Below are 25,167 nucleotides of genomic sequence, written 5' to 3' on the forward strand. Positions count from 1 at the left end.
CACTGATGTATTCAGTCTATAAAGGGGCTTCTGCTGATCGTGTGTGTGTGTGTGTGTGTGTCATCCTTAGGTGGAAGAAGATTTGAGACGTCTAAGGAATCCAACCCAACTTCAGCTCCCTGTAGAACAGATCCAGAGCCAGCCATGAAGAGCAGCACCACACACACACACACCGTCAAACTGAAGGACTACTGAGCAGCAGCATTTCTTCCCATTTATTTTGATAACAATGCATTTTTCTTACTAACCCTGCAGATCATTTTAGAGTTTTGGTTTACACCGGTTACAATGTTGTAAGTCATTTGTGGTAATAGAAGTATAGTAATAAATATCATATGAGAAAGCATCTTCCTGAATACTAACCATATTTTCTCTGCATTCCTGGCCATTGCCGTAATTCAATATAGTAGCTAGTGTCATTTCTATAGAAGAGCAAAGTTATGAATAGTGATGTGTATATAATGAGATGATCCATTCTGAACGTTTACAAAGATTAAGAGGAACTGAGACTGAACACAAATTACATTTCAATATTTTATTTCAACAGTTTTACAACTGTCATTTTATAAATGAGAGATTCTAACTCAATAGGAGCCCCACGCACCTCTCCAAATGCTATTAGTGCAAACCCAATCTCCCAAAAGGTCAGAGATACATTTCCCTGGTGGACCACAAAACAAGAAAAGTACATTACTCTTACTAAGCAGTGGTTCCTTATATTCACCCATGGAGACTAAAATGGTCCTCATTTTCTTGAACAATTCAGAAATAGAAACATGAATTGGTGTCCAGCACTCAGGTTCACATACAAATGAGTAATACCTCATGCATTGTCATTGCTTTAGTAAATATCTCACAAGTGACTAACAATTATTTATTTTTTAAACATGAGATGGTTGGTTGATTGGTACCCTGAGTTGTCTTATCTGAGTTACATAATGCACACTTGCACATATTTTCTGGCTGAAGAATATGCCTGTAGTCATGTGGTGTATAAAAATGGTATTTAAAAAGATTGGTACTGTTAGTTGTTCAGTATTGGAGTGACAGGTAGCCAAGTGGTTAGAGATGCGAGCCAGCAACCAGAGGGTTTCCAATCCCAGCCCAGATGGGATGTGGGGGGGGGTGTAATTGACCAATAAAGTGATCTTAAGTTGAAAACAGTTGTCAAATACCCTCAATAACAAAGGTAAAAAGCTGTTATTTTTTATAGTTAATTAAAAGGCCATTGATTTGAATGACCAAACAAAGGCACCATAGTGGCAGTAAACAATGTATAGGACTGATTTTCCTGAGTCAGAGTAGCACCGTAGGTCATGTGACCAAACCTGCAGTGTTTACTTAATGTCTTTTAGACACTTGACTCCCTGAGGTACTTTCCACATTGGAATTTGTTCACGTTTAGCCTGCCACTTTCAAAACATGTAAAACTACATTTGAGTTGTAAAGGCTAAGCACATCCAAGTACAAACAGAAACAACACAAATTCCCTTTTGACAGAACAAGGCAACATATTATTATTTATTCTTTACCCCCTTGTCTACTACAGAGGACCAAATGGGGCAGTGGGTACAGTGGTGTCCAATTGTTAGGTTGTAATTACTATATTGTGCTTGCTACAACTCCTGTAACTGTCGAGGTCTAACATTTGGGAGAAGCACTTCAAGTGTGAAGCCATGCGTCCTCCGAAACACAACCCAACCAAGCCGCACTGCTTCTGTGACACAGCGCGCCTCCAACCATATGAATATATGTGGAAGCCAGCCGCACCAATGTGTTCCTGTGAGATTATGGGTTTGACACCTGAAGTGTGGCTGACACTGGTGGTTGATATGGTATGATACCCACATCCTCTTGGTTGCAAGGAAGGCGTTCAACCCCAGAGCCAACCACTCTTTACCCCAATCGGCACTTTTCTTCCTATGTCGGACAAAGACAGTTGCACAATCTTGCATTTTGAGATAAGGATCAAAGCCACACCTTAAAGGATGCAAGGCAGGGATTTAACCCCAGAGCCACTTCTTCCTTTAAACGATGTGCACATTTCTTTGTATATTTGACACAGATAGTTGATGTAAACAAATCAAGCCCAGGGACCCACTACTCAATGCTAAGAATTAGCAGTATTCTCTCGAGAAAGGCCTTAAGGGACTGGTGATGCAAAATCCTTTACTGACTAAGAATCCCCTCTTAACAAATAGCTATCCACAAACAGACTGAGAATAAAGTCATTTGAAATGTTAATGCTCAAATTACCATTCTCATGTCACTCTTTTACCTGCCCTGCAGGTACATCCCATGACCTCTGTCAACACCAACAGGGAAAGCCTGAAGCCGAGCAGCCAAGCAGGTTTCACCAGTATAGTACATGCTGTTTTAGGTCAGTTTTGCCACCACAGAATGTGTGTTAAAATAACACTGCATACACAATCATCAGCCAATGACATGATCTCCATTTGGTTTCATAGGAAAGAAGATTAGAATAAAGGGAATATGCACAGTTTGATGAAGTGTATTTCATGGTTCTCAAGACAAACATCGAAATAATGTAGACAAACGTTTAACAAAAAGAACCACCAGACATTATAGTCAAGGACCACCTTTCTCCCCAAAAAACATTCAAAACAACTACAGCAGGATTCAGGAATGACGTAATAGCTGCCCAGTGGATGGAAACCTTACTGCTTCTTGGGTCGGAAGTAGAGCTTCCTGGTGAGCATGGACGCGAAGCAGGGGACCTGTTTCTTCCCGATGGCGGTCTTGTCGTTACAATTCCCGACGCTCCTCATGGACACCTTCCTGTTGACCAGGGTCAGGAGCTCCGTGAACTCCAGGGAATCTCCAAACTTCCACATGGCCCCACACAGGTCCTGGATGTACCAGGAGCCGTTGATCGTCTCGCGGTGGGAATAGTAGCCTGCACAGGGAGACCGGGAACAAGTATGGCAGTCAGATCTGTATTCCATTAATCCAAATGAGAAGCAAAGGATAATCAAGTGATCAAACACCATTACACAAACACAGGGAAACTTATTTAGGATATTGTCTAAACAGCATAACTGTATACAAGTCACAGTAAGAAGGAGTTGGGTACAAAATAGTAACTGAGTCTGTTGATAAGGAATTCAAATAATGAATTTGTCTTTATTCTCCATGTATCGCTGATCAATGCATCTATCCTCATTTACGACCACAAGGTTTACAGTATTTCTTCTTGTTTTCTGTAATGGACTATCAGCTGTGCCATGTGTTCCTCACCTTCAGCCACAGAGTAACACATGATGAAGTCAGCGCCAGCAGGGAGGGTGTAGACCACCCCAGCGTCCACCACCACCTCGTTGGTCTTCACCTCGCTGTCCACCACGTCCATGGGGGTCACTGGATCGTCATGCTTGTCCCCACGGCACGCCTGTCGGTGTCAATCAAATCAGAAACCAAAAACAGTCAAAACGTCAATATGATGGTGGTTATATATATAAAATATATATATATTTAGCAGTAAATATTTGTGGTTACGTGGATAAATGTTTACAAATAATAGTAGTGTGTCTGAGGAAGATATGCCTTCACCGGCCCCCAAACATCAGATATGGTCTCTAGGTCTATGAGTCAACAGTACTGAATGTCAAAGGTTTCCATCTCAAATGGATCTATTCAAAAGGCATCTCATCATCTGACCTCTAACCTGTAGTATGAAGATCTTGGGCTTGCCCACCAGGCTCTTACACTTGTCTCCTTTGAACAGGGCAGTGATGTCCTGGATAGCGATCTTGTCGTCGTAAGCATAGACGTGGTCGTTCTCTCCGTGGCTCAGAAAGACGCACACGAAGCAGTCTGCATCAGCATGGTTGGCCTCAGCCGCTATAGAGTATCAGACATGTATCATTTCTTATTCTGAAGTATAATACCGACTGTGACTGATACAGTATCTGTGTTAAGCGGATGATTTGAGGTGGTATCGAAGGACTAGAAGTGCTGCTTACCCTGACTGATTTGATCCAGAACTTCCTCCACCTTCAGATTATCAAAGGCCTGCACTTCAAAGTTCAAGTCCTCAAATCTGAATCAGAAAAATCAAGTGTCAAACATGGTTAGGCAAAGAACATTTTAAACAACTCCATCAGCACTACAGTTGACTGAACCGGTCTATAGGGAGTTATGAAGCACGGTCCTATCTGATGCCATGTATACCTTTTGACCAGATTGGAGCGGTCAGCATTGGTCCCGTTGCGGGGGGGCATCCTCAGATGCCAGAAGAAGTGCTCCTGGTTGAAGATGAGAGCCAGGCCTCGCCGCTTGTGGTTCATCTTGTACTCCTCCGCAGGGTCCATAGAGAAAGAACTGCTGAAGGAAAAACACATGCTCCCCTGTCAATACCAATACCTTGTTATGCCATAGTGGGTGTAGCTGAACGAGAGACATTTGTTAAGAGAAAGTGTAGCTTTCTTATGTTACCACAAAAAATTAGGAACTATCTGTTCACTTCAAGTCTTATTTCAACCAGGTGTTCATTACATTCAAGTCATTTATAACACTGTAATGAGTAATATCATTACTAATAGTTACCTGCAGAAATACCCATCTGTTTCTGTAAGGTTCTCACTAGGACCTGATAAAGAGAAAGGAACATACGATCTGAACAGGACAATCTTGCATGAATATTTATCTTATGACTTCTCAAAGGCCTCGTGGTTTTACAGCTTTCTGATATCTCAACATTCGGCAGTTTCGATGCAAATTGTCTCCAAAGCTTTTGGGATCAGGGGGGGGGGGGGGGTCTGATGTTAAGCAAACAGGTTTGTGAATTAGTAGCCTCGGCTACAACTCCAGGGTCAAGCAGCCATTGCTCAATAAGCACCCAGTCCTGGTGGTTTTCAATAGGCTGGTTGCAGGTGTTAAGACCAGTAGAAAAAGTGACAACGCTCTCCTATCTTACATGCTCTGTACTTGTGCTGCTGTTGCAGGTGTGGGGTGAAGCATGAAGGGGAAAGTCTGCTGTTCCATTTCCTCATGTTCCTTGTGTTAAGGGTTATTAATGAGAGAACAAGAGGAGGGTATACTGCTTTTGATTCAGGTGATTGCTCAGTGCAAACGCCAAACGGAGAAATAACTACAGGTTTGTGTTAACCATTACATAATTAGCGTGTACTTTGAGTCTCGTAAAATGACATTTCGTGAGATAAGGTAGTTTCGTTAAAACAGTACCTCAAACAGTCTTTCTGTTTTGGTTTTAAATGTACATCTGCATATGTCTCTACAAGCATTGGGCACCTAGACCTACCTAACCTTATATCGGCCGTACATACTCACCTGTCGTCTGGGATGTTTTGTTGTCTTTTTCCAAGCTTCCTGTGACTTGGAAGAGACAAAAATCCCACATGAGACAATACAGTAAGATTTCACAGACCTGTGAAACAAGTCTGTACACTGATAACATTGACATAACATCTGATATAAAATCTGGTCTGTGCTTATCTGTCAGTAACTTAGTCCCCAGGCAATTGCGTAGTGACGCGATTCATCTGACAGTGAACAACAATCTTGGCTACTGTAACAACAGTACAAACTGACACATAATGCGGTACATACACCTTATAAACATATTCGAGATAAGCGAAGTACATGGAGGGGGAATTGTGAAATCCATTGCATCATTCAGCAAGTGATGTATTATTCTTTTGTTTCCTTTCCCAGGGAGGTTCCGAAATGTCTTCTGAGAGTTCTTCTTTCATATTTGTCTTATTTGATTTCCGTGACCACAACATTACATTAAACTGCAAGACTACTAATACCACTACATACATATAGTATTTTATAACTTCCAAATAGGACTTTTTCTTACCTTTAGTGTCTTTATTCACTGGACACGACATGGTTGCTGTCTACTCTCCTTTCAATGTGTACACGCAAGTGTAAAATGTATCGGCTTAACAAACACTGATGGAGAATGACACTTCCCGCCCCTTTAAGCTGATTGGCGGATCTACTCAAAAACTGGATACAATTGGCAACTGGGCATGGCAGTCAAGCGTTGCTCGTTACAACTTCCGTATAATGCCACATTGTAGCCACTGAGAACCGTATAACAGAGTCAAATATATACTGAACAAAAATATAAACGCGACATGCAGCAATTTAAACGATTTTGCTGAGTTACAGTACATATAAGTAAATTAAAATAAATAAATTAGGCCCTGATCTATGGATGTTATATGACTGGGCAGGGGCAAAGCCACTGAGACGGACTTTTTCCCCACAAAAGGGCTTTATTATAGACAGAAATATTCCTCTTGTCCGGGTGGCTGGCCTCAGACGATCCCGTAGGTGAAGAAGCCAGATGTGGAGGTCCTGGGTTGGCGTGGTTACACGTGGTCTGCGGTTGTGAGGCTGGTTGGACATAATGCCAAATTCTCTAAAACGACGTTGGAGGTGACTTATGGTATCGATTTATATTTTTGTTCAGGATAATATAAAACATGTTTCAGGGTGTGACATTATGCAGAGGGATACTGTAAAAACAAAATACATCTTTCAGTATGCCTGTGAAGGAGGAAAGCTCAACGAACGTCAAATGTCAGCTAAGTGTGCACTTTAAAATATATATATATATATATATTTCACCTTTATTTGACCAGGTAGGCGAGTTGAGAACAAGTTCTCATTTGCAACTGCGACCTGGCCAAGATAAAGCAAAGCAGTGTGACACAGACAACAACACAGAGTTACACATGGAGTAAAAAAATAAACGAGCCAATAACACAAACAAGTCAATGACACAGTAGAAAAAAGAGTCTATATACAGTGTGTGCAAAAGGCATGAGGAGGGAGGCAATAAATAGGCCATAGGAGCGAATAATTACAATTTAGCAGATTAACACTGGAGTGATAAATGAGCAGATGATGATGTGCAAGAAGAGATGCTGGTGTGCAAAAGAGCAGAAAAGTAAATAAAATAAAAACAGTATGGGGATGAGGTAGGTAGATTGTGTGGGCTATTTACAGATGGACTATGTACAGCTGCAGTGACCGGTTAGCTGCTCAGATAGTTGATGTTTAAAGTTGGTGAGGGAAATAAAAGTCTCCAACTTCAGCCATTTTTGCAATTCGTTCCAGTCACTGGCAGCAGAGAACTGGAAGGAAAGGCGGCCAAATTAGGTGTTGGCTTTGGGGATGATCAGTGAGATATACCTGCTGGAACGTGTGCTACGTGTGGGTGTTGTTATCGTGACCAGTGTACTGAGAAAAGGTGGAGCTTTACCTAGCATTGACTTATAGATGACCTGGAGCCAGTGGGTCTGGTGACGAATATGTAGCAAGGGCCAGCCGACTAGAGCATACAGGTCGCAGTGGTGGGTGGTATAAGGTGATTTGGTAACAAAACTGATGTCACTGTGATAGACTGCATCCAGTTTGCTGGGTAGAGTGTTGGAAGCTATTTTGTAGATGACATCGTCGAGGATCGGTAGGATAGTCAGTTTTACTAGGGTAAGTTTGGCGGCGTGAGTGAAGGAGGCTTTGTTGCAAAATAGAAAGCTGATTCTAGATTTGATTTTGGATTGGAGATGTTTAATATGAGTCTGGAAGGAGAGTTTACAGTCTAGCCAGACACCTAGGTATTTATAGTTGTCCACATAGTCTAGGTCGGAACCGTCCAGGGTGGTGATGCTAGTCGGGCGGGCGGGTACGGGCAGCGAATGGTTGAAAAGCATGCATTATGTTTTACTAGCGTTTAAGAGCAGTTGGAGGCCACGGAAGGAGTGTTGTATGGCATTGAAGCTCGTTTGGAGGTTAGTTAGCACAGTGTCCAAGGAAGGGCCAGAAGTATACAGAATGGTGTCGTCTGCGTAGAGGTGGATCAGGGAATCGCCCGCAGCAAGAGCGACATCATTGATATATACAGAGAAAAGAGTCTGCCCGAGAATTGAACCCTGTGGTACCCCCATAGAGACTGCCAGAGGACCGGACAGCATGCCCTCCGATTTGACACACTGAACTCTGTCTGCAAAGTAGTTGGTGAACCAGGCGAGGCAGTCATTAGAAAAACCAAGGCTATTGAGTCTGCCGATAAGAATACGGTGATTGACAGAGTTGAAAGCCTTGGCCAGGTCGATGAAGACAGCTGCACAGTACTGTCTTTTATCGATGGCGGTTATGATATCGTTTAGTACCTTGAGCGTGGCTGAGGTGCACCCGTGACCGGCTCGGAAGCCGGATTGCACAGCAGAGAAGGTACGGTGGGATTCGAAATGGTCAGTGATCTGTTTATTAACTTGGCTTTCGAAGACTTTAGATAGGCAGGGCAGGATAGATATGGGTCTGTAACAGTTTGGGTCTAGGGTGTCACCTCCTTTGAAGAGGGGGATGACCGCGGCAGCTTTCCAATCTTTAGTGATCTTGGACGATACGAAAGAGGTTGAACAGGCTGGTAATAGGGGTTGCAACAATGGCGGCAGATAGTTTTAGAAAGAGAGGGTCCAGATTGTCTAGCCCAGCTGATTTGTTTTGGTCCAGGTTTTCCAGCTCTTTCAGAACATCTGCTGTCTGGATATGGGTGAAGGAGAAGCTGGGGAGGCTTGGGCGAGTAGCTGCGGGGGGGGGGGGGGGGGGGGCGGAGCTGTTGGCCGGGGTTGGAGTAGCCAGGAGGAAGGCATAGCCAGCCGTTGAGAAATGATTATTGAAATTTTCGATTATCATGGATTTATCAGTGGAGACCGTGTTACCTAGCCTCAGTGCAGTGGGCAGCTGGGAGGAGGTGCTCTTGTTCTCCATGGACTTTACAGTGTCCCCAAAGTTTTGGGAGTTAGAGCTACAGGATGCAAATTTCTGCTTGAAAAAACCAGCCTTTGCTTTCCTGACTGACTGCGTATATTGGTTCCTGACTTCCCTGAACAGTTGCATATCGTGGGGACTATTCGATGCTATGGCAGTCCGCCACATTATGTTTTTGTGCTGGTCAAGGGCAGTCAGGTCTGGAGTGAACCAAGGGCTATATCTGTTCTTAGTTCTGCATTTTTTGAACGGGGCATGCTTATCTAAGATGGTGAGGAAATTACTTTTAAAGAATGACCAGGTATCCTCGACTGACGGGATGAGGTCAATATCCTTCCAGGATACCCGGGCCAGGTCGATTAGAAAGGCCTGCTCGCAGAAGTGTTATAGGGAGCGTTTGACCGTGATGAGGAGTGGTCGTTTGACCACGGACCCATAGCAGACACAGGTAATGAGGCAGTGATCTCTGAGATCCTGATTGAAAACAGCGGAGGTGTAGGAGACTGCAGGAGTCTCTCTGGCTGTCAATGTAGGGTTTACACCTCATGCACATGACAGAATTAAACAGCAGGGTTGCAGTATTGTCACACTCTGAAAACACGAGCAGATCATGTTATACAGACACACAGAAAATTAATAACAATCAAATGTTATTTGTCATTTTACAGCAGGTATAAAAGGTGCAGTGAAATGCTTGTGTGCTGGTGTACCAGTATAGCTTCCTTCCCTCTCCCCTTCCTGGGCCCAAACCAGGGATCCTCTGCACACAACAACAGCCACCCTCGAAGCATCGTTACCCATCGCTCCACAAAAGCCACAGCCCTTGCAGAGCAAGGGGAACAACTGCTTCAAGGTTTCAGAGCGAGTGACGTCTCCCATTGAAACGCTATTAGCGCGTAGCCATTTCACATCGGTTACACTCACCCCCCTTTTGACCTCCTCCTTTTCCGCAGCAACCAGTGATCCGGGTCACGGCACCAATGTAACAGTATAGCTTCCGTCCCTCTCCTCGCCCCACCCTCAAAGCATCATTACCCATCGCTCCACAAAAGCCGCGACCCTTGCAGAGCAACTACTTCAAGGTCTCAGAGCGAGTGACGTCACCGATTGGAAACGCAATTAGCGCACACCCTGTTAACTAGCCGGCCATTTCACATCGGTTACACTGGCTCCCTCGACATTGCAGTTCTATAATCAATCTTCAATTATTTTTTTTTACCTTTATTAAACTAGGCAAGTCAGTTAAGAACAAATTTTTATTTTCAATGACGGCCTAGGAACAGTGGGTTAACTGCCTTGTTCTGGGGCAGAACGACAGATTTTTACCTTGTCAGGTCTGGGAATCGATGTCTGGGAATCCAATGTCTGGGAATCCAATGCTCTAACCACTAGACTACCTGCCGCCCCGCCCCGCTACAAGATTGTGGACACATTATTGAATTAACTGTGAGGAATGCTTGACACTGGGAGCATGTCAATACATTAATCAGGGTTGTGTTCATTAGGCACCACACGGAAGAAAACAGACTAACTACCTGGAGTTCTCCATTAAGAAACACTCCTTTTCGTATTCGGTTGTAAAATGTTTTCTGTTGCATGCCCTAATGAACACAATCCAGATGCCATTTTACCTTGGAAACTCTAGACAAGTCCCAACATATTATGTAATCTCCTACAGAAATCTCTCTCCAGGCATTCCTGGAACTCATCGTCACAGTCATCTTTATCACAGTTACAAGTGGCATAGCAACAGTTGTGCTGGTTACAGAACTTGGTCAAGGATGGGTTGTCGATGTCAACTTGTAGAGTAGACAAAAGAGATCACCATTAGATCAATGCTCACAAATATTCAATGCAATATGTAATATGACAGGTGTAATCAAATCATATCAAATGTTATTTGTCACATGCACCGAAAACAACAGGTAGCGTGAAATGCTAACTTACAAGCCCTTAACCAACAATGCAGTTTTAAGAAAATATTTACTCAAGTAAAAAAAAAAGTAACACAATAAATAACAATAATGAGGCTATATACAAAGGTACTGAATCAATGTATAGGGGTGAAGTGACTATGCATAGATAATAAGCAGTGAGTAGCAGCAGTGTAAAAACAAAGGTTGGGGGGGGTGTCAATGCAAATAGTCTGGGTGGCTATTTGATTAATTGTTCAGCAGTTTTATGGCTTAGGGGTAGAAGCTGTTAAGGAGAATTTTGTACCTTGACTTGGCGCACCGGTACCGCTTGCCGTGCGGTAGCAGAGAGAACAGTCTATTACTTGGGTGACTGGAGTCTTGGACAATTTTTTGGGCCTTCCTCTGACACAGCCTAGTACAGTATATAGTTCCTGGATGGCAGGAAGCTTGGTCCCAGTGATGTACTGGGCTGTACGCACTACCCTCTGTAACGCCTTACGGTCGAAGGCCAAGCAGTTGCCATACCAGGCGGTGATGCAACCGGTCAGGATGCTCTCGATTGTGCAGCTGTAGAACTTTTTGAGGATCTGGGGACCCATGCCAACTCTTCTCAGTCTCCTGAGAGGGAAAAGGCATTGTCGTGCCCTCTTCACAACTTTCTTGGTGTGTTTAGATCATGATAATTTGTTGGTGATGTGGACACCAAGGAACTTGAAACTCTCGACCGGTTCCACTACAGCCCTGTCGATTTTAATGGGGGTGTGTTCGGCCCTCCTTTTCCTGTAGTCTACGAGGGAGAAGTTGTGGTCCTGGCACCACACTGCCAGGTCTCTGACTTCCTCCCTATAGGCTGTCTCGTCGTTGTCTGTGATTAGGCCTACCACCGTTGTGTCGTCAGCAAACTTAATGATGTTGTTGAATTCGTGCCTGGCCATGCAGTCGTGGGTGAACAGGGAGTACAGGAGGGGACTAAGCACGCACCCCTGAGGGGCCCCCGTGTTGAGGATCAGCATGGCAGATGTGTTGTTGCCTGCCCTTACCACCTGGGGGCGGCCCGTCAGGAAGTCCAGGATCCAGTTGAAGAGGGAGGTGTTTAGTCCCAGGGTCCCCAGATAACATTCCTGTAAAGACTAGTCTTCATTCCCTAAGTTATAGACCTCACCAGAAATGCCATCAGGGGGAGTTGTATGATCTTCCCCACCAGCAACATTGTTAGCCTGGTTAAACCAGAATGAATGCTGAACTCACCAGTGAAGTGAAACAATTGACAATGGTGAGCGCAGCATTCAGTATGATTTAACTATGCTACAAGATGGTGGACACATTATTGAATTAACTGTGAGGAATGTTTGAGTCAAGTCCTGCTCTGTGTTCCACACTGGGAGCATGTCAATACATGGATAAGGGTGGTGTTCATTAGGCATCACATGGAAGAAAACAGACTGAAACAGGCAGAAACTACAATAAGAAACACTCATTGTTGTGTTCCGCTTTAGAAAGTTTTCTGTTGCATGCCCTAATTAACACAACCCAGTTGCCATCTTACCCTGGACACTCTGGGCCAGTCCCAACATCTTCTGGTATCTCCTACAGATGGTCTTCAGGCATTCCTGGAACTCGTCACAGTCGCGTTTATCATGGTTACAGGTGTCATAGCAACGGTCATGCTGGTGTAACGGATGTGAAATGGCTAGCCAGTTAGCGGTGTTCGCGCTAAATAGCGTTTCAATCGGTGACGTCACTTGCTCTGGGACCTTGAAGTAGTAGTTCCCCTTGCTCTGCAAGGGCCGTGGCTTTTGTGGAGCGATGGGTAACGATGCTTCGTGGGTGACTGTTGTTGATGTGTGCAGAGGGTCCCTGGTTCGCGCCCGGGTATGGGCGAGGGGACGGTCTAAAGTTATATTGTTACACTGGTTACAGAACTTGGTCAAGGACGGGATGCCGATGTCAAACTGTAGAGTAGACAAGAGTTGACCATTAGATCAATGCTCACAAATGTTCAATGCAATATATGACAGCTCTTACAACATTCCAATAAACAGTAGTCTTCCTTCTCTACGTTCTTGACCTCATCTGAATCTGGTAATGAATGGTGTGGCTGTTGAACAAGTAGAGGACACTAAATTACTTGGTGTTACCTTAAATTTAAACTGTCATGGTCAAAACATATAGATTCAATGGTTGTAAAGATGGGGAGAGGTCTGTCTGTAATAAAGAGATGCTCTGCTTTTTTGACAACACATTTCACAAAGCAAATCCTGCAGGGTCTAGTTTTATCTTGATTATTGTCCAGTCATATGGTCAAGTGCTGCAAATAAATTCCTAGTTAAGCTGCAGCTGGCCCAGAACACAGCAGTACTTCTTGCTCTTCATTGCATTACTATGCATGCCAGTCTCTCTTGGTTAAGAGTTGAGGAAAGACTGACTGCGTCACTTCTCATTTTTATCAGAAACATTATTGTGTTGGAAATTCCAACTTGTTTGCATAATCAACTTACACACAGCACTGACAAACACACACTTACCCCACCAGACATGCCACCAGGGGTCTTTTCACAGTCCCCAGGTCCAGAACAAATTCAAGAAAACGTACAGTATTATACACAGCCATGAGTGCATGGAACTCCGTTCCATCTTGTATAGAGCAAGTGAACAGAAAACCTGGTTTCAAAAAGCAAATAAAGCAACACATGGCACAACACCTCTCCCCCATGTGACCTACTTGTTGTGTGTATGCACCGACATGTATGTGTAACTGACAGATGCACACACACACATTACATGTTAATGTTCTTAAATGTATGTAAATTGTAAAGTATTTTGTCTGTAATGTATTTTTCGTTTTGTGTCGGAACCCAGTAAGACTAGATGTCGCCATTGGTGTCGGCTAAAGGGAATCCTAATAAATGTAAAAAGCTCATAAAAATGTCTGGTCCTGAAGAGCCGCAGCTGTAGCTATACACTATAGTGTGTGCAGGCTGGGACAACAGTCTGCACACACTGCACGCCCCCACAGGACTAATAGGGAAGACCACTGCTATAGATCAAAGTCATACATGACACTAGCTCACCTGGAATCCTAACAGGGGTGTCCCACATCCATTGGTAGGGGATGGTCTGTAACCAGGCCGGGCTTCTAGTTTATAACGTGCAAGGCAACAGCAAAGGTAGACAGACGTCTTCTGAGTTCTCCCACCTTCTTTTATCTTGTTGAAAGAGTCAACCTGTTCAGAGAGACTACGGACAGTGTTGGGGGTCACCCTGTGCCAGTTTAATGATTACAACCCAAGATACAGTAGAGTGGTGCTTATCTTTTTTTGTCTGTGGACCATAATCACTTTCAACTGTGCTTTTGAGTAAATGGATTATCCACAGCAAGGGGAACCACTACTTCAAGGCAAGTGACGTCACCGATTGAAACGCTATTTTTCGCACCACCGCTAACTAGCTAGCCGTTTCACATACGTTACACGTGCAGCCTGAGGGAGGGACTTTACCATCAATGCATTCCTAGTGACACATTCCATCACGTCCTCCAAGTAAGTCCAGAGCCACGTTGAGTTATTTTTTAATTGTATAGATCTTATTGAGGTATTTGCCAATGTTATGGATTCCATTGCGAATGGCTTTTAAAGTCCTTCTCCGGTCCCGTGTTTCAGGTTCAAGTTCCTTACTATATGAATATACACAGCTCAGAAATCCACAGGAACAGTGTCCGTCCACCTGATGCAAGTGCTAGAAAATAGTTGCAATTGGTCTGCATGTGAATCCCAAAAGTTACATTTTCTTAACATGTAAACCGCTGTGATATATATTTTCAACAACCATAAACAATGCATTTTCAGCTGTTCGAAGTTGGTGTACCAAACCGATAGTAAAAGACGCTAAAACTAAATTTAAGATCAAGAAGCATAGAAATAGTGCACATAGAATATAGGCTACCGCTTCTTAGACTTGCCTTCAACGAGAATGACAGATATATAACTCACATTTATATGTGAATTTGATGTGGTCGCCCAAAAAGTTAAATATTGTAGCCTACCTCTCCTAGTTGGGCATGCGAAATCAAGTGAGTCAGTGCTTAGTTGTGGCCGAGTTGTCTGGTACGCAGTACTAGAACCTACATTTTGGGGTTGAATTGCGTACCAGCTCCTATATAAAACAAGTAGAATATCACCGGCCCAGATTCATACAGTGAGCCAAAAAAAGTTTGATCAAAGCGGAATGAAAGCGAGGTCGGCATTTCTCGATTCTGCTATGTTCAAGTTTATTTGCCACTAGTCTGTGATTCTATGCTTGACAGTAGGCTAGTAGTGTTCGAGAATGTGGATTGAAAATGCATCAGTGTGAATGTCATGATGCGTTGTTCCAAATGGCCAAATTCGGTGTTGTAAGGTCATAAAAAGTCATGGAAATGTTTAACATAGTTCATGAAGGCACACTTAAATATTGTTACTCACTTCTCAGCCATCATAGGAATGACCCTTCAGTGCATGTCTATGTGTACTGCTTATGTGCCAGTGGGCCGTTGCCCGAGAAGAGAGAGCGCGACATTTCAGCAGCGGATATAAAATAATAACTATTCCAATTCAAATTATAACTTGTAGCAGTTCTCTCTAGTTAACTATAGCTAACTATCATTCTTGTTGTTTTCGCCTTTCCAAAGGCACTGCAATTAACTTCCTGTGCGAATTGAGGCTATTCTGAGGGCAAAAATGTTTTTTACACTCAGTGTATATATAGATGTCTAATTAGATAGCTTTCTGAAGTTAATTATCCATATTGTCCCTGATTCATTGAATGAATCATGCAAATGGAAACTCGGCCAAAACCTCCTTCCGCTAATTTCGTTGTCTATGTACTAACATGTGTGTGTAACTGATAGATTCACACACACATATTCATGTTTTTAACTTTATGTAAATTGGGTCTTGGCCAAAACCCGCCCTCCGCTAATTTAGCCTGTGTTTATCATAAAGATACAAACCATTTAGATTTTGTGGAGAGCGCTCCACGCGTCACTCGCTTTGAGACCTTGAAGTAGTGGTTCCCATTGCTCTGCAAGGGCCGCGACTTTTGTGGCGCGATCGGTAAACGATGCTTTATGGGTGACTGTTGTTGTGTGCAGAGGTTCCTGGTTCGCGCCCGGGTAGGGGCGAGGGTGATGGACTAAAGTTATACTGTTACATACAGAAGCACGGGCAGTTATCTTTCCAAGGCAATCAATGTCGGCTACTTCCTAAATATGAGTTGGCTACATTGCCCTGAAATATATATATTGATAAATTTAAAAAGTAGCCAAAACAATACTGGGCAATATAATGTAGCCATTACCCTCATCACTGTATGTATGTGCTTGTAGTCATACATTTGTCTTCCAATGTCTTCTTACCTTTTATAAACATTTATATTCTCTCTTAATTTATACTTCATATAAATGTGTGGCAGAACAAACAAATGACATACATGACAACAACCACTAAGCAACCTTTGCATAGGAGAACAATTCTACAAAATTATCAAATAGCAATTTAAAAACTCAGATCACCCAACGTTCATTCATTGAGAGCACATCCAGGCCCCTTCACAAGGCTTAGCACATTGTTATCAATGGAAACTTCCACAGCTCTATCCCAAGATACAGTATTGACTTCAATGTTTCTCTGGTGGCTTGACTATTCCAGAATCCCCTCTGGGTGGCAACTCATAGATCCCTCTTGACTTCAAATTTGCATATGCAGGAGTCTCTCTGGCTGTCCATGTAAGGTTTACACCCCATGTGCATGACAGCCTCAAACAGCAGGGTCACAGTATTCTCACACGCTGTATAGAGAGAGACATGGAAACACGACTTGATCATTATATACAGACATATGAAACACACAGAAAAATGAATCAATATCAAATGTTATTTGTCACGTGCACAGTTTACAGTAGGTATAAAAGGTGCAGTGAAATGCTTGTGCTAGCTCCCTCAACATTGCAGTACTATAATTAAGCAATATGGCCCGAGGGGGTGTGGTATATGGCCAATATTCCATGGCTAAGGGCTGTTCTTATGCACGACACAACACAGCCGTGGTATATTGTCCATACACCAACAAAAAAACAAGGTGACTTATTGCTATTATAAACTGGTTACCAACTTAATAGGTGCAGTAAAAATACACGTTTTTTCATACCCATTGTATGGGGTTCTGGTTTGTATGATATACCACGGCTTTCAGCCAATCAGCATTCAGGACTTGAACCACCCGTTTTCTGTTGCATGCCCTAATATGGATATAGACCTCACCCTAAGTTATAGACCTCACCAGAAATGCCATCAGGGGGAGTTGTATGATCTTCCGCACCAGCAAGATTGTTAGACTGGTTAAACCTGACTGAATGCTGAACTCACCAGTGAAGTGAAACAATTGACAATGGTGAGCGCAGCATTCAGTATGATTTAACCAGGCTACAAGATGGTGGGCACATTATTGAATTAACTGTGAGGAATGCTTGAGTCAAGTCCTGCTCTGTGTTCAACACTGGGAGCATATCAATACATGAATCAGTGTGGTGTTCAATAGGCAACACATGGGAGAAAACAGAAAGAAACAGGATGGAAGAAAACAGACTGAAACAGGCAGAAACTACAATAAGAAACACTCATTGTCATGTTCCGCTGTAAAACGTTCTGTTGCATGCCCTAATAAACACAACCCATGTGCCATCTTACCTTGGACACTCTGGGCCAGTCCCAACATCTTCTGTAATCTCCTACAGATGGTCTCCAGGCATTCCTGGAACTCATCGTCACAGTCGTGTTTATCACGGTTACAGGTGTCATAGCAACGGTCGTGCTGGTTACAGCACTTGGTCAAGGACGGGATGCCGATGTCAAACTGTAGAGTAGACAAAAGAGATGACCATTAGATCAATGCAATATATAATATGACAGGTGTAATAACATTCCTATAAACAATGGTCGCCGTACAGGGGAGCCGCCCTACTATGGCTGACCCTGTAAAACAACACATTCCACTGCACATATGTGTGACAATAAAATAAAATACATTTTGTGTGTGTGTGTGTGTGTGTGGGGGGGGGGTCTTCATTTATGGTCCTGAAGAGCCGCAGCTATAGCAATACACTATAGTGTGTGCAGGCGTCACTGTCTGAAACACAGGTCTCTGCTAATCATAAAAAAAGCATGAGTTGCTAAACCAGGTGGGTTAGTGCTGGACTGGGAAAACAGTCTGCACACTGCAGACCACTGCTATAGATCAAAGTCATACATGACACTAGCTCACCTGGAATCCGAACAGGGGTGACCCACATCCATTGGGTGGGTTTGGTTTGTAACCAGGCCGGGGTTCTGGTTTGTAACCTGCAAGGAAAGAGCAAAGGTAGAGAGGTGTTCAGTGTTCTTCTTTAATCTTGTTGAGAGAGACGACCTGCTCAGAGAAACTACAGTGTGTGTTGGGGGTGGCACTGTACCAGTTTAATGGTTTACAACTCAAGATAGCTACAGTGGTGCTTATCTGCTTTGTTTGTGAAACATAATCACTTTCAACTGAGCTTTTTAATAAATGGCCTGTCTGCATAATAAGCAAAGTAGTTATGGCCATGTTTTTATTTCCATTACCAACAAGTACTGACTGTGTGTGTGGCCTGAGAGACCTTACCATCGCTGCATTCATAGTGACACAGTCCATCTTGTCCTCCAAATAAGTCCAGAGCAACGTTGAGGTATTTGTCAATGTTATGGATCCCATTGCGAATGGTTTTTAAAGTCATCCGCCAGTCCGGTGTTTCAGGTTCCTTACTACATGACACACAGCTCAGAAATCCATAGAAAGATAGTAAGCCAACGAGAAAAACCGGGATACAACTGTTATGATGCATGATGACAGCACCGGTGCTAGAAAATAGTTGCAATTGGTCGGCATGTGAATCCAAAGTTAAATGACTGCACCAAACGTCGGTAAAAAAATAATTTCACACTTTCCCAAATGTTACACTATTGGTCCTATTCGATGTCAACAAATCGCCTGTCATGCAATTCTCTTTCCGGATGTGGGATTAGTCACGTGACAGAAATAAGCCTATCAGTGCCAATATACATGGCACTTACAGTCAACGCCCACAGATGTTCGAAGTTCATGCATGCCACGAACAAACGTATATTCATGACCGATTTGATGATTTTTACTGAGACATTGTCTTGCTTTCTGTTTTAAGGCAATATTAATCAGTGTAGTACTTCAGTATTTTTATTTAAGTAGTGCTTTTTTTGTGGGGGGGTATCTGTACTTTACCATTTATATTTTTGCCAACATTTACTTTACTTTTCTAAAGAAAATAATGTACTTTTTACTCCATACATTTTCCGTGACACCCAAAAGTACTTACATTTTGACAGGAAACTGGTCTAATTCACACAAATCAAGAGAACATCCCTACTGCTTCTGTTCTGGCAGACTCACTAAACACAAATGCTTCATTTGAAAATGGTCTGTGTGCCCAGTTATGTCAATTTAAAAAAGGCAAGAAAAGTGTGCTGGTTTGCTTAATATACAGCATTTGAAGTGGTTTATACTATTACTACCTAAGTACATTTTAGCAGTTCCATTTAGTTTTGATACATTTAAAACCATTTAACACCAAATACTTAGTATTTTACTGGGTGACTTACCTTAATAGAAAATTACAAAAGCATCTTTCCTTTTACTCAAGTATGACAATTGAGTACTTTTCCCACCACTGATATTAATCAATACAAGTGATAATCACTGTAGGCCTATAACCTATGTATTTTTCAGAAACACCACCACAATTCTCATGGACTTCCAGGAAAAACAGCAAAGTCTCCTTTCTAGTAGACTTGTTCAGTTGCATTTCAGTTTTAAGAATCACACTACCAACCTGTTTGGGTACCAAGCTGGAGCATGTAGCCATACAAATCCACATCAACACATCTTTTACAAGCCTCATGAATATGGTGAGGCCATATTAGGTTGAGAACAAGGCTTCCTGCAAAACGAAAGTGAGACTATACAAACTACTAGAGTAACGGATCTGTATACCAGGGAGAATATTATGTGGAGAGAATAGGCCTACAGTCTGAGTACTATGAACACATTTTAAAAGGGTGTTTAACCTGCCCTTCCATCTGCTTCATACACACAATTGCACATGCTCTTGTGCTCGAAACAAATCAAAACTGCTTCTGGTAATAATTTATTGTTTATTCAAATGATTAATCGAGCAATGAAGAAAAACCTTGTTTTTCTACTTAAATAACTCCATAAATTTTCAAACATTCAAAATGAAAAATATACAATTGATGAAGATTGGTTCCAACTTCACATTTTTTCCCGGGCCAAAAAAGTTCAAGTGAGACAGTGGTCATTTCTTCATCTGCGGAATGAACTTCAAGGTCCATGTAACTCCACACAAGGTTCCACTGTGGGTTCCACTGTGGTAGCTAGGAAGCATTCTCTGGGTTCCTCACAATACTAGCACTGCTAATGTATGGACTGGAAGGAGGGCAGCATCTCCAGATGAGCCTAAATATCTTGTTTAAGTCAAGCAGGTGAAGTAGTTATCTAGAGTGAAGAAGATTGTGATTTGCTTGTTACAGCAGAATGCTTGGCGCTTCAATACTCGAGGCACCACCACAATGCCTTCTGCTTTTCCAGTCAGTGTTCATTTCCAGAGTGGGTTCTTATTTCCAGAAAACACAAAAAGACAAGCAAAGATAGAAGAGAAAGAAGTTGTGGTTCTCAAGTGTTTTGGGAGGTTGGTCTATTCTTCAGTTGGTTCATTGAGATGCAGCAAGGCAGTTCCCAGGAAGGAGGGGGTGGTGAGGAGGATGGAAAGATGGGTACTGGGGGAGGGATGGGGACAACTTATAACGTCAACGGTAAGGCTAATCATTTTTATTTTCCTCCTTTTAATCTCCATGGTTTTCTGTAAAAAAAACAAATTTACATACATATATCTATTCATATATCTCTTCTAAAAGCGTCCTGTGGGAGCCTGCGGCATCAGGCGGGCTCAGCCCCCCCTGAACAGGTCATTTAGTCTGTCCAGCTCCTTGCAGTTATCCATGGTCATCAGCTCAGCCTTCTTACGCAGGCGGTCGTCCCTGTAGACCTTAGCAGCATACAGCAAGTCTGTTTCTGAGAGAGAAGGGGGAGATGTCAATATCAACCATGTCACACTAAGCTACGTCGAGGGAATGCTTTCGTCACAAAATAGAAGGAAATGAATGCGTGTTTTGTACGAGTAACTTGTATTGCTTTACATGGGGCTAATTTGATTGAAGTCCTCACTGTAATTATACCCTGCAGGGGCTGCGTGCTACGCCACTGCTTATAAGAAATCTGTGTCAAATCAATTATATCCAGGTCAGAGCTTCAGCTAGGCATTTGGTTTTCTAACTTGCTAGGTACGTGGCTAGATTACAGCAGAGACATTTAATCTCCTCCTGGATCAAGATCCCTGTTGCCTAAATTGTTTTAATACTTATGGTAGTACCTGGTATGGTACAGAAACGGTATGAACATCTGGATACCGCCCAACTAATAGAGGCATGATGGACACCTACTCGTCTGCCTCTCCTTCCAGCAGTTGTTTCTGACATTAGACACGTAGTCCTCCTCCACGTTCTTCTCAATCTTCTGCAGATTGGAGCCCTTGTACTCTGTCTTGAAGTCTCTGTTGACGTAGTAATCCACATGCAGGTTCTCCGTCTGCCGTTTCACCGTCTGCCCCGTGGACCTGGAGAGGACAGAGGACAGGCATCAGGTTACAGACGGCTGTTCTGAGAACAGCGAGATGTATAGCTTTTTATACCTGGTGAAGAGAGGAGGCAATGGGAATGATCAAACGCACACAATAAATGCATCAGTACTTTACTGGTAGGCATGTCCGTTACTTACACCAACCATGTCACCATTTGACAGTATTTTTCAGCACCGAGCAAGTGGAGCAGGGGTACAGAATAAAAGGCCTGGGTCGTGTTCAGGTGGGAGAAAACGTTTTGAAACGGAGTGGTACCACTTAAATGCATGTGTCCAATATGAACACAGATTTTCATTTTCTGTGGCAAAACCTTTAAGTACTGTGATCCATACTGAGCTTGACCCCAGCGTGTGTGTGTGTGTGTACACGTACGGTCTGGAGTAGAGGCTGTAGGGGGGGGTAGACACCATCAGTTGGCTCAAGATGGACACCAGGATCAGTACAACGATGGGTATCAGCTGGATAAACATGGAGAACCCTCCCTGGAAAACAGATTACAGAAATCACTAAGCATACACTAATTTGTCCTGCAGCTCAGTTAGTAGAGCATGGCACTTCCAACGGCAGGATAGTGGGTTTGATTCCCAGGACCACCCATAACGTAAAATGTATGCACGCATGACTAAGCCGCTTGGGATAAAAGAGTCAGCTAAATGGCATATATTACTATTTAATATTTTAAGACGTGTACTGTCCTGTTAGTGACTTTGCATGTTTCCCTGCTTTACTATGTAGCACACGGAAATTAACTAGAGCTCATCCCAGTCAAGGTTGGAACGGTTGTGTCCTTCACTAAAACAGCGCCTGCAATATGCTGCCGAGACTCCCATAGCTTGTAGAGGGGGTCTGCTATGGAAGTCTGACCTGAAGTTACCCCAGACTCACTAGGTATTATATTGACAGTCACAGTATACATCTGGCAGTATAGATGCCAGACATGCATGCATGCATACCTCTCCCCTCTCCTCTGCTCTCTCCCGCCTTTGGTCCGTCTGCTGGCTGTATCGCGCCCTGCCGTTGGTGAACGTGTGGGCAGCCGCTGCGGAGAGGAGGTACCCTGTTAGTGACTCGGCAAAGACTTGCAATACAATACTCATTTAATAAACATTCATGTTTGAGCAAGACAATTGTATTTAATTGATGTAATGAATTAAGACTTGTTTATTAAACATTGAGACAAACTCTGCAGCCACTTGATGAAATTAACTTCAAAATGTATGAGTGTCTCTTACAAGAGGGGAATCCTCCTCCGAAGAACATGTTGAAGAGGTCCTCGGGAGTGATGTCGGCCTCGAAGCCCCGGTGGAAGTCAAACCCTTGGCTGTGGGCGTGGCCAGGACTGGTCGGCTCCTCCGCCCCCGTGAGGTCATACTGCTTTCTCTTGTCTGGGTTGCTAAGCACGGCGTACGCGTTGCCGATCTCTGTTAGAACCACAACACACTCGTGGTCAATAAGTGTCACATTAAGTCAGCGAAAAAGTAGACATTGGCTCGGATTCGATGCCCCATTTAACACTGATCTGCAAACTTCACGTCGGGGGGGCCAGACGTAGATACTCTGCCAGTCCTCAATCTATTCCAATTCAATTAATGGCAGGTCAAATTTAGGCTGCTAACAATGCTGTAGGGGCTCACTTGTTCCAGACCCGGTCCGATCAGTGAGGGAAGCAGAAGAAGTCATTTTTGAAAGCTACTTTATTAACCAGAGCTGAGTAAGAGAGACCATTCTAGCAGGCGGGAGGGAGAGACAGCAACCAACCAAGCTGACTGGCACTATAGTAGACTAATAGCTGCCATAGCATGATTACTTATCATCAATATGATTACGTAGTGCCCGTCTTAACTGCATCAAACCGGGAAAAGCTAGTTAAGGTAGGCTGAGGCTGCAGTGCATACGCTTCCTGATCCTACAATTCTATTCAGATAAGTAGCAGCCTGCCTACCTATTGGTTCTTGTAGACTATTCTTCTCCTTTAACTCCGTCATTTTAATTCCATCTTCCATTGATTAGATATCTCCTAACTTTTGCCACACACGGAGTAAGGCTCGATGGCATTGTTACTTTGATGACTAATGATTGGCCAACAACCTACACCCGCCACTCGTGAAAACAAGAGCAGCAGCATAAATGATACAATTTCTCTCCCTCTACTGCAGCAGTTGCGTTCGGATTTGTACCTTCCGGACAAGTCGGTTAAATTTACACATACCCGAGACCTGTGTCAAATCATATCAGATCCGACCCAGACCTGTGACTCGCCCGGGTCCCAAAATCGGGTACAGGTGGATCCGTGAAGACCTGTAGCCTACATTACAGCCACATTTTTATTTATTTATTTTACCTTTATTTAACTAGGCAAGTCAGTTAAGAACAAACGACAGATTTGTACCTTGTCAGCTCGGGGATTTGAACTTGCAACCTTTCTTTCGGTTACTAGTCCAACACTCTAACCACTAGGCTACCCTGCCGCCCCTGTAGATGCCAGGCATGCATACCTCTCCCCTCTCCCGTCTTTGGTCCGTCTGCTGGCTGTATCGCGCCCTGTGATACATGTGATTGGCACCGAACACAAAAACAATGCATGTGAAACTTCTTACTTTTGAAGGCCTCTGTAGCTCCGGGGGCTTGGTTTTTGTCTGGGTGGAACTTGAGTGCTAGTTTCCTGTAGGCTTTCTTCAGCTCCTCCTCATTGGCCTCCTTGCTGGTGCCCAGGACTTCATAGTAGTCCTTACACCGCTTTATCCTTTAAGAAGAGAGATGACAGTGAGTGATTCATCAGGGCTATGTTACACATGTCCAGGAAACAGATATAGACCTAGTTTATTACAATGCAGTGGATCTGATTAATCATGAGGGTTGTAGCACAGATCACATTTGGCCCAAAAGCAATACAAAAAACCTCTAATGGATATGTTTTGCTTCAAGAACTAGTGTTTGGAAAGTATCTAGGTTATGCCTTCACATTTAGAGAAAATAAACATCCAAGTGAATAATTTTCACTTCTGGTCTGTTTCGCAAGCGTTCCAGGAAGTCTCGCAATGTTGCGCCTCTGGGTTTAGGTAACTGTGCTCCTGAAGTACCATTTGAAACCACAAGAGGGCAAATCAACATTGGTGGCAGAACAGAGCAGGAGAGTTCAAACGCAATACACAGAGTCGATTACATGACCTGCAGAAGAGAGATTGCCTCCAGTCTCCAAGGAGAACCACCTGAGATACTTGCCAGACTGATACATTAACATTCAATTAGAATAATCAAATATATGCTGATGTCACTGTGTACCTTTCAATTGGAGGTTAAACCCTACACTGCATGTAGGCCTGTTTTAACAAAACATACAGGTTAGTCTCTAAACAAACACAGCATCTTAGTAAACAAACATACCATCTTATGCTCTTTACAATGGGACTAGATGTTGGTCAGGCCTACCAAGCACTGTGAGTGTTGCCATAACGAGATGTGTCACAGCTCTCTTTTGTCTCACTCTCTCAGTCCCTCTCCCTTCCCCTCTCACTGGCCTTATGGGCACCTTGCCGAGTCTGAGGTTCCCATAGGGGTAGTATGGTGTGTAGAACACTGCAGTGTCCTCATTGAGCAGTTGATTAACGGCCCACATACACCGCCAATGGCACAAAGCCGACCACAACAAGCCACCCAAACAGCTCTGCCATGAGACTCGCATACAAAT

General features: G+C 43.4%; 3 protein-coding genes and 2 pseudogenes across 6 annotated transcripts in view; 1 reads left to right on the forward strand and 4 right to left on the reverse strand.

The window, feature by feature from the left end:
• LOC139395963 (calcium uniporter protein, mitochondrial-like) overlaps positions 1-1,161 on the forward strand; it is a 26,695-nt gene extending 25,534 nt beyond the window's left edge. The window contains exon 8 of the mRNA XM_071143277.1: positions 71-1,161. Coding sequence (XP_070999378.1) covers positions 71-148 — 78 coding nt within the window. The 3' untranslated portion in view covers positions 149-1,161. The remainder of the gene's footprint in view (positions 1-70) is intronic.
• LOC139395964 (caspase-6-like) lies at positions 956-5,917 on the reverse strand. Of its 4 annotated transcripts, none has more exons than XM_071143282.1 (8): positions 5,843-5,917; positions 5,311-5,349; positions 4,567-4,609; positions 4,192-4,341; positions 3,984-4,060; positions 3,686-3,861; positions 3,259-3,409; positions 956-2,917 (listed from the first exon to the last, which is right to left on the reverse strand). In XM_071143282.1, exons 1-8 carry the CDS (start codon positions 5,871-5,873, stop codon positions 2,679-2,681), a joined length of 906 nt encoding a protein of 301 aa, XP_070999383.1. In that variant the 5' UTR covers positions 5,874-5,917; the 3' UTR covers positions 956-2,678. The 4 variants fall into 4 exon arrangements, with proteins under 4 accessions (XP_070999383.1, XP_070999382.1, XP_070999381.1 ...); XM_071143281.1 differs by having other exon boundaries at positions 4,192-4,344; XM_071143280.1 differs by having other exon boundaries at positions 5,311-5,355.
• A 3,177-nt stretch (positions 5,918-9,094) lies between these two features.
• LOC139395966 (group XIIA secretory phospholipase A2-like) lies at positions 9,095-16,055 on the reverse strand (annotated as a pseudogene).
• On the reverse strand, positions 16,007-18,724 carry LOC139395965 (group XIIA secretory phospholipase A2-like; annotated as a pseudogene).
• Positions 18,725-19,897: 1,173 nt separating this feature from the next.
• LOC139395962 (dnaJ homolog subfamily B member 14-like) lies at positions 19,898-24,222 on the reverse strand (the record flags this gene model as incomplete). The annotated part of the gene is made up of 6 exons (XM_071143276.1): positions 19,898-20,854; positions 21,283-21,455; positions 21,852-21,961; positions 22,433-22,518; positions 22,712-22,900; positions 24,077-24,222. Coding segments are annotated over 6 exons (829 nt in total), but the record flags the coding sequence as incomplete, so codon positions are not given.
• Between the last annotated feature and the right edge of the window lie 945 nt (positions 24,223-25,167).

Source organism: Oncorhynchus clarkii, unplaced genomic scaffold, assembly GCF_045791955.1.
Source record: "Oncorhynchus clarkii lewisi isolate Uvic-CL-2024 unplaced genomic scaffold, UVic_Ocla_1.0 unplaced_contig_9617_pilon_pilon, whole genome shotgun sequence".
In the NCBI taxonomy this organism is placed as follows: Eukaryota; Metazoa; Chordata; class Actinopteri; order Salmoniformes; family Salmonidae; genus Oncorhynchus; species Oncorhynchus clarkii.

What these genes read in the sequence shown, in the direction of transcription:
- LOC139395964 (XM_071143279.1), bottom strand. Translation starts at nt 5,873, where the DNA reads ATGTCGTGTCCAGTGAATAAAGACACTAAAG. An exon ending in AGTGAATAAAGACACTAAAG is followed by an intron (nt 5,356 to 5,842) that starts GTAAGAAAAAGT and finishes GTCTCTTCCAAG; the next exon opens with TCACAGGAAGCTTGGAAAAA. An exon ending in ACAGATGGGTATTTCTGCAG is followed by an intron (nt 4,345 to 4,566) that starts GTAACTATTAGT and finishes TTTTTCCTTCAG; the next exon opens with CAGTTCTTTCTCTATGGACC.